General features: G+C 51.0%; 1 protein-coding gene across 1 annotated transcript; it reads left to right on the plus strand.

The window, feature by feature from the left end:
• Window positions 1-2,045: 2,045 nt before the first annotated feature.
• Window positions 2,046-5,154, plus strand: LOC121461617 (protein FAM43A). Its single transcript, XM_041672710.1, has one exon. The coding sequence runs from the start codon at window positions 2,952-2,954 to the stop codon at window positions 4,230-4,232; it is 1,281 nt and encodes a 426-aa protein (XP_041528644.1). The 5' UTR covers window positions 2,046-2,951; the 3' UTR covers window positions 4,233-5,154.
• The last annotated feature ends 4,069 nt before the right edge of the window (window positions 5,155-9,223 follow it).

Genomic DNA, 9,223 nt, shown 5'->3' on the forward strand with positions numbered 1-9,223 from the left:
CCTTCTTCCTCCCACAAGTCCTTCTGGCCCCCAGACATCCCAGCCACGTGGAAATATTAACTGCTTGAATATAGAATGCAGACTTTGGGATTGTAGATGAGGAAAAGGCCACTCAGCTGAGGCTAGGTTGGGATGCTTCCTTTAGAATGGTTTTGCTCTTTGGATTGTAAATTATCATAATTGACACTGCCATTTCAGTAGAAAAGAAAAAGCAGTGATGGCTTGATGGCTTATTATCATTCTAGTTCATTCCATAGAGCTGTCTGGAGTCCCCTTCCCCCCCCCTCCCAAAACCCATTCAGACAGCTAGCAAGTAAGGCATTAGGAGCCTAGTTAAGAAGCTTCACAGGCCCAGTCAGCCGTGAAAGGGCCATTCCTTCTTCCTGAGCAGCAGTTCTCAACCTGTGGGTCATGTTGGGGGGGGGGGTGTTGAATGACCCTTTCACAAGGGTCACCTAAGGCCTTCCTGCATATCAGATATTTACATTACAATTTATAACAGTGGCAAAATTATAGCTCTGAAGTAGCAGCAAAAATAATTTTATGGTTGTGTGTGTGTGTGTGTGTGTTGGGGGGTCACCACAGCCTGAGAAACTATATTAAAGGGTTGCAGCCTTGGGAAGATTGAGAACCACTGCTCCAGAGAATAGGAGGGTTTTTAATTCATTATCAGGAAAGCTCTTTGATGGGGAAACATTTTTTATTGCTACCATGATTGACTCTATCGTATCTTGTACAAATGCCTGCATGTTCAGGCTGTAGTTTTGCCTCCTCTACGCTCAGAAAGCCCTCCGATTCTCCTCCTGTTTGGTGAAATCATCTTTCAAACATCACTCCTCCGTGAGTCTTTTTGATTTTCTTAGTCACAGTGAACTCTTTCTTCTCCCAGATTCTCAGAGGACTTTGGTTTTTTTTTTTCCTGGCTGAATTTAGCCCAGCAAAAATTATTTCTGTTCACTCGAATGTCTCATTCATCAAACAGAACTCACTTTGCTTGGTCTGTCTGAATGGCCTTTAGTGTCAAGTCGGTTGTTTCAAGAGCCCAGAAATAACTTACTGGCAGAGGGGCAAGCTGGCCGGTGACTAAAAGGTACCTGTTCCAGAGCCAGGGATGCTGAGGCATGCCTACATTTCTGGAGCTGCAGGCAAGAGGATACGAGTCTGAGGCAAACCTGATCTAGATAGCAAGATCCTGTCTCAAGGGACAGGGGAAAAAAGTAGAAAGAAGGGTAAACAAACAGACCCCACATTGTTCAGCTAGCACATGGGGAAAAAAAGCATGAAAAATGTCATTTGAATTTTCCTAAGACTTCTCATCCAAAGTGCACTAGTGATTTAATAAACAAACAGCAATGCAGCCTTACCTAGCAATTCCATACATCTCAAAAAAGTGCCTCACACTCCGAGGGGCTGGTGGGAACTGGAAGCCCTTAACGTAGCGACCGTTCACTATTGTGTTCACTATTGTTCACCCCAGTTACCCTACCACCCACTCTTCACGGCCTGCACTTCACCTGTGGATAAATGCACCAAGACAATAACAACTAAAGCCTTGGCTCTAGGGTTTTTTTTTTTTTTTAATAGACGACTTTTAAAGAATAAAAGAGAACAGACCCTGCAAATTCTCCTGAAGTTGTCACACAAGGAAAAAAAATTTCCCAATCTTTTCGTACAGGAAAATAGCGTCTACAATCTCATCTTCCACCACCTCCTCCAGAAGTTTCGATCTAGATGTACATTTATTCAGGGAGTTGCAATTTAGCCTAGGGTGGTGTGTCAAAGTTCCTTTTGCTACCGGGTAACTCCAGGTCTTTGTGGTTTCTATAAATAAAAGAGATGCTGGTATATTTGGGACGGGATTGCCTAATTGGACCAGTCTTCCTTTGCCTAGTCCAGTGCTTGTAACCGGGTCCCTTTAAGAGGCCAGAAATGCGTCCGGCGTCGCAGCCCTATGGATTCTCCTCCCCTGTCCGCGCTGCGAATGGTTCGCGCCGGCCTATATTAACCCGAGCTCTCCCTCCCGGACGGCAATGATGTGAGGCGGGCTAGCCGGCCACCGCGCGTAAGACCACAGAGGGCGCGCTGCAGACCGCCGAGAGCCCCGAAGCGGAGTCGGACACCCCCGGAGGGAAGCAATGAGGTAGCAGCAGTCCCCGGAGCAGACGCTGCGCGCGTCCTGCCCTCGGAGCCCCGCGCTACCCTGGCCAAGCCGGCCGAGCGCGAGTCCCCGGCGTCCCCTCGAAGCGAGGATGCAGTGAGCCGCGGGACTGCTGTGCCTAGCCCACCGCGGCCAGCCGGACCACTCGGACGGTACTTGAGGCAAGCTGCTCATTCCGGGATCAGTCCAGCTGAGGGGCTCGCCCTCTCCGGCACCCACTGAGGGTGGGGTGCACCGGCTCCTGGGCGCACTGCTGTAGTTTCCGCGGCTCCTGGCCCTGGCCCAAGACTTGTGTGTGTGTCACGTTCGCTGAAGAAGAGTTCCTGCTTATTCTCTCACCAGCCCGGGTGCTTTGGCCGAGGCCCCCTTCTATTTATTTGCACGCACTCATATGGTTTTTTTTCTAAAATCATTTTCCGCTCCGCTCTCTTATTTTGTTGCTTGTCTGAGACTTTTGTCCTGGTCCTTCTCATCTAGGCTTCTGTAATATATTCATATTCTCTCTCTCTCTCTCTCTCTCTCTCTCTCTCTTTCTCTCTCTCGTGTGTATACCTCTCTTGCACACTCAAAGTTGTATATTTTTTTCTTTCTAAGATTCTACCCCACCCGCTGCGGGGTTCTCAAACACTATCTGGCCTCTCCTGCTTCCATCTCCCTGTCCCGGCTGTGCTCCCAGCTCGAGTTTATTTTCCGGGCTTGCCCGGGCCAAACGCAGCCGGGGCTGGTGGCCCTGCGGGGCTCATACCCCGCGCTCGGCCGCCGCCGCCCAGACGCTCCCGGGCGTCCTCCGGAGATGCTGCCGTGGAAGAAGCACAAGTTCGAGCTGCTGGCCGAGGCGCCGCCGCGGCAGGCGTCCAAGCCTAAGGGCTACGCTGTGAGCCTGCACTACTCTGCGCTCAGCTCCTTGGCGAGGGCCTGCCCGGAAGGCGCGCTCAGCCGGGTGGGCAGCATGTTCCGCTCCAAGCGCAAGAAGCTGCACATCACTAGTGAAGACCCCACTTACACTGTGCTCTACCTGGGTAATGCTACTACTATCCAGGCGCGCGGCGACGGTTGCACTGACCTAGCGGTGGGCAAGATATGGAGCAAGAGTGAGGCAGGCCGTCAAGGCACGAAGATGAAGCTGACAGTGAGCGCGCAAGGCATCCGCATGGTGCACGCCGAGGAACGAGCGCTGCGGCGCCCCGGCCACCTCTACCTGCTGCACCGCGTCACCTACTGTGTGGCAGACTCGCGGCTGCCCAAAGTCTTTGCCTGGGTGTACCGGCATGAGCTGAAGCACAAGGCGGTAATGCTACGCTGCCACGCGGTGCTGGTGTCCAAGCCGGAGAAGGCTCAGGCCATGGCCCTGCTGCTCTACCAGACATCAGCCAACGCTCTGGCAGAGTTTAAACGTCTCAAGCGGAGGGACGATGCGCGTCACCAGCAGCAGGAGCTGGTGGGTGCACACACCATCCCGCTAGTGCCGCTGCGTAAACTGCTCTTGCACGGACCTTGCTGTTACAAGCCGCCGGTGGAGCGCAGTCGTAGCGCTCCTAAGCTAGGCTCTATCACCGAGGACCTGCTTGGGGAACAGCAGGAGGAGGAGCTGCAGGAGGAAGAAGAAGAGGAGCATCTCGAGGGCTGCCTGGAGGAGGACGAGGAAGAAGAGGACCGTGTGGGGGATGGGGATCCAGCAGCGGAAGAAGCTGAGGCACAGAGGGCGCTGGTGGTGGCTATGCACTTGGAATGTGGGGACTTGCTGGACCCACTAGAGAATGGCCACGAGGAGGCGTTGGGGGGCAGCGGGGTCTCGCTGGGCCTCAGCTCTGGGACATCACCTCGTCCGCCAGGCTGTGCCTCCGACATGAAGGCCCAACTGTCGCAACTTATTAGTGACCTGGGCGACCTTAGCTTTGGCAATGATGTGCGCACCCTGGAGTCCGATTTAAGGGTGACACGCCTGCTGTCGGGCGAGAGCACGGGCAGTGAGAGCTCCATCGAGGGCGGAGGCCTGGACGCCACCTCTGCCACCTCTGGCAGCCCATCCGGCCCTGCTGACAGCACCAGCCTAGAGGAGCCCTATTCCAGCTAAGATCCCAGAAAACTCCGTGTGCCCAGCACCCCACAGTGGCTCCCCAGCTGTAGTTCTGTCCCCCCTAACCTCCGGGAAAGGGAAATTATGCACCTGAGGGCCAGACCTGGGTTTGGAGTTCCCGGGGGCTTCTCTCCCATCTTGCCCCAGCACTTTTGGCTCTGAGGTGGTTCAGGTTGTGAGTGTGGAGATGTGGAGGGAGAGAGAAGCACTATAAAGGAGAGACAGACAGGCCTGCTTCGGGGGTGAGGGGGCGGGGAGGGTGTGGGACAGGGAAAGCTGGCTGAAGTTGGAAAAGGCCAAGGGCGGGCTAGAGGTGCCCAGCGGTCAGTTTCCTGTTTGTGAGGCAGCTGGGGCTTGGGAAGGAGGGGTAACTTCCTCTCCAGACCCCCTGACTGGGAGGCCTCCCTCTGTCATCAATATCTCATTAACAAAGTCATTCTCATAGTATTGGAGGCTTTCATGGCTCCACATTACCTGCCCCCAGTTCTTTCGGATATTGGGCTGTTTACCTCAGACTCAAAACTCTTTAAAGATTGCCAAATTTCTCAAATAACTGTACTGGGGTGAGGGGCAGGGTATGAAAGTTGTGTTTTGTTTACAGTTAAAGACATCTAATACCTTTAAAAAAAAAAAAGGAATTTTCCTCTAGAAATACACACCTTCCTCCTGTTCCAAAGAGCATACTCCATGATGCTGTGTAAGATATTTTTGCACCTTTGTGAAGTATTTTTGACTTTTTTTTGTACATAACTGTGATCTCAGAGCTGAATGTTTATATATCTTTTGCTGTGCAAAAGATAGCTGTAAAATGTTGTTCAGTTGTACATACGGAAATGTGTATAAAACATTTTGTTATTTTTTTGAGCAGCATTGTTTTGGTTCTGTTTGCATGTCAGTGGGGTGAGAATAAAGAGGAAAAGTCGTTAGAACAGCCTCTGGAAATGCTGCCGAAGATGATTGGCGGTAAGGTGGTAGGGGGGTGTGCCTCCATCCTTAGCGTGGTTCTGATGGGGCTTGGAGAGGGAGAAGGTGAAACCACACTACCCGTCTTCTAGAGTTTTCTTTTTGAATCAGATAATCAAGATGTTATGTCTGGGCCCTTCTGAATATTTCATATTCTCATTGTATGTGTGGGGTTTTGCTTGCTTGTTGCTTTTGAACACAGGGGTTCACTCTGTAACCCCCTACCTGGCCTGGAACTCCTCATAAGACCAGGTTGACTTCGAACTCAGAGATCTACTTGCCTCTGCTTCTCAAGTGTTGGGATCAAAGATATGAGCCACTATGCTGACATATGGACTATTTTTCTCCAAGTTAGTTTTTGGAGAGATCAGAGTAAACCCAATTGTCCATGCTCTTTAGAGGGGTCTGGCTGTCTACTGAGTGACTGCCATGTTCTGTTTTTTTTTTTCCCACCTCCTGTGGTTGGCCTAATGATCAAGTGCAAGCATAATACATAATCTTTTTCCTCTGCAGCCTGCCATGGTGCTTTGGGGACTGACTAACACCCTAAAGGGGGCTCTGTGGAGTGGGATCTGCTTTGTTTTTTGCTGTGGGGGGGGGGAGGGAAGCAAATAGAAAAGTTAGAGGTTCCAGATACCCAGAAGTGAGTCATGACCCAGGAGGGGTTTGGGGAGTCAGCTCAAATAGCCTGTTTCCTTCCCTTACAGCCCAACCTGGCCCAGTAGGAACCCATCAGGGAACAAAGCAGAGGAGCTGTTGGCTTGGTGTGGGGGTGTGTGCTGCAGGGTGTTCATGCTTTCTGTGTTTGTTTCTGTTGTGAACTCCAGCCAGATGTCTCTAGTTGGGCTACACCCAATCAGCTGTAAGTGGGATTACGATGCTGCCAAAACTGCCTGCTGCCGGTCATTCTTCCATTTGCCCTTTTGGGCCTCTTTTCCTGTGCTGCAGAAATGGATCTCACTCCCGGCCTTCCCCAGTGTCCAGAGGCCACTTTGCTTTGTTTTCTTCATAAATATGTTCTGAACAGCTAGGCCCGAGGAGCCCAAGGAGACTGGAATGCACTGGACTCAGAGAGGAAGGGAGGGTGAAATTTTCTTCCCAGTAATGGGAGTGGTTCAGCAATAAGTCTATCTTTTAAAAAGACAAGCAAAGAGGTGGGGGTGGGTAATATTTTTTAAAAAATACTCAGTGTCTTCTTAAGGCCACAGGCCACACCGTTTCATCTTCTCTTCTGGCTTGGCTGAGTCCTCGTCCTTCTCACAGCACACCTCAGGTGTATATCATCGAATGACATTTTTAAATGTCCAGGTGGAGGTCAGGAAATGCACATCCCACCCAGCTGTGGCCTTCCCTGTCCCAGCAGGTAGCTGCCTGGACCGCTGTTCTTCTGGTCAACAGAGTTAGCATTTCTCATTATTTGCCCATTGCCAACTTCCTCTGCCGAACAAAGCGGATGAAGGCATAAGACAGTGGAGATGATGGGGCTACTGCTTGGGAGTGGGGGCCTTGACTGTTAGGCAGACAATGTGCTAGTCTGGCTCTCACAGTGATGGAGGTAGATAAGATGAAGACATTAAAGCCAACGCCACCAAAAAGGACAAAGCAATTTTCTCCTTAAAGTTTTCTTTTTCTTATTTGATTTGTGAGTAGCAGGTAGGGCGTGGCCTGAGGAGCTGAAAAACACCGCAGATGGGAAAAGAACCTGCTCCCTTCCTCCAAAGCCTGGCCCTCATTTTACTCTTTCTCTTCTTGGCTTCTTGGCTTTTGTCACTGCTCCTCAGGGCTCTCAGGCTGACGTAATTCTAGAAGAGATGCAAAGTGATACATGATTCACCTCTTGTTGCGTCTCCGTCTTCCAGGGATGATATCATGAGAGAGAGAAGAAATGGCTCGAATTGAAAACAAAACAAAACTTCATTTGTTTTCTGGTGCCTGGAGGTGCTGGAATGGTGTGACACAAGCCAACTCAGACCACTGGGTGACAAACACATCCCAGAACGGCCTGAAGTCTGGTTTAGTCTTCACATTTGACGTCTTCCTTCTTGCAAGGCAAGATGCCTCATGCATGTAACCCGGTGGTGTTTTAAATGCAGCAAGACCCTGCACATTCTTTTGCAGCCTAAGTCATGTTCTGAGTCCAGCAGTGCAGCATTGACTGTGTGAACCCCAAGTGATTTCTGGAGGCAGGAGAGGTTGCCGGGGAGGTGGCAGCTGAGTCCCCGGAGCAGGCATTTGTCAGCTTCTCCCAGTGCAAACATCCCGTGTCGGGATCTGTAATGTGTTGAGAGAGAACGAGGGAGGAGTGGGACTGTATAAAATAAACAGTAGTGTGACAGACACACTCAGCTATGGTAGTGTCAGAGAACACCCACCCCACCCCACCCACCCCACGCATCTATCCCCACACATATGCCTCCTTAAAGAAACCTCTCTCTCTGCATTCCCACCCCAGGAACGCAGTGGCTCTCAAACAAATTAGGAAGGCTCTGTTATTCTGAGAGAGCACATTTCCTTCCCGGGGAACACAGCTGTGTTTGAGGGTTCTGCTGTTGCAGGAAAATGAACCCTTGGGAAGATGCTACCCTTGGCACCACACTGGAGATTTCAAAATCTCACAGGAATCATTGAAGATCACGAGACATAAAAATTCTATTAGGAGTGAGTTGCCCTGTTTTCTAATAGGGTTTGGTAATTTAATCAGCAGGCCCTTCTCCTCTGTGTGGCCTGCATCAGTAGTCCCAGCAACTGCTGACAGGGGAAGGCATGACAGAGCTGGACCGTAGGAGCCAGGTCAGCCACATCAGATGCCTGGGAAACTCCTCCCAGCTGAAGGCAGGTGGGGGCCAGGGCATGCTGTGCTGGCTGCTCCTGGCTCTTGTGTACATGGTCACATCTGGTTCTGGTTTTACTGTGAGTCAGGGATTTTCCTGTTCCTGCCGGCTCCCTTCTATTCATAGCCCAAAGGTCCCTGCCACCATATCTTTCTACAAGCTCTGAGGCGACCCAACATGAACAGCCACGGCTAGTCACTATTTTGGTGGTTTGAATTGCTAGGTGGCAGCTGTTCCAACATTCCTCTGTCTTGTGGTATTCAGTGGCACCAATGAAAGTTTTTATTTCCAACTCCCAAGGGCAGTGGCCCTTCCAGCAGACTGCACTTCTGCCTCCCTCTCCATCTCTCTCCCATCCCCTTTCCTTCTGTTAATACATTATTCCCACCGCAAACTCAGCTTCTATCACTACAATCTGCACCCAGTCCTGGCCTCACTTCCCATCTTTCCCCAGATATGCTCAGAAATTTAGTTACCCAAAAGCAAAATAAAACTCCCAAATGTTAAAGGGAAAGCAAGTTGCTGTCAATCATCGCAGCTCATGAAATTTTAGGGCCCCCTCTGTAACCCTGCTCCTGAGTTTAAGAGATGAAGAAACTGGAACATAAAGGGTTTGTTCTGGTCAAAGCCACACAGGAAGGTCCCAGGGTTCAAGTCCTAAGTCAAAGTTGCTTTCACCAGCCTCTGGATGCCAGGAACTGGAAGCTTTCCCACCCTTCGAGCCTGATTAAGAAGACACTCGAGGGTAGAGGCTTATGATGTTGGTTAGCACACCACCACTATATGTGAGCGAAGAGGAACAAAATGCACAGGGCTGGAGGGGAGGGGCGTCAGGGGCCTGCCTTCCTGAGAAGAAGACTGCCGGTGGGTGGGTGGCAGGCGGCCCTGAGAACAGCTTAATCTGCTCTTCTATCCTTGAGATCTAGTCTAGCCAGACCCCGCCCTGGAAGAGCAGGTCTCAGGCAAGAGCTAGGAGTCCTTCCCATTGCATCATGGTGGGTGATTTAATCATCTGTATCCTTCCTGCCGGACAGACTTCTTCAAGGTCGACCATGTGTCTTAGGCGTCTCTGATTCGCTCTGTAGCACATAGAGGTTTGCATCTAGTAGGTGCCCAGAAAAAGACTCTGGGGGAGGGGGAGACGTCAGTCCACTCCAGGCTAGTAGGGTCTGAAAAATCTCAAGGTCACACCCA

Source organism: Microtus oregoni, unplaced genomic scaffold, assembly GCF_018167655.1.
Source record: "Microtus oregoni isolate MIOR12 unplaced genomic scaffold, Mior012 000023F_ref0000262, whole genome shotgun sequence".
Taxonomy (NCBI): Eukaryota; Metazoa; Chordata; class Mammalia; order Rodentia; family Cricetidae; genus Microtus; species Microtus oregoni.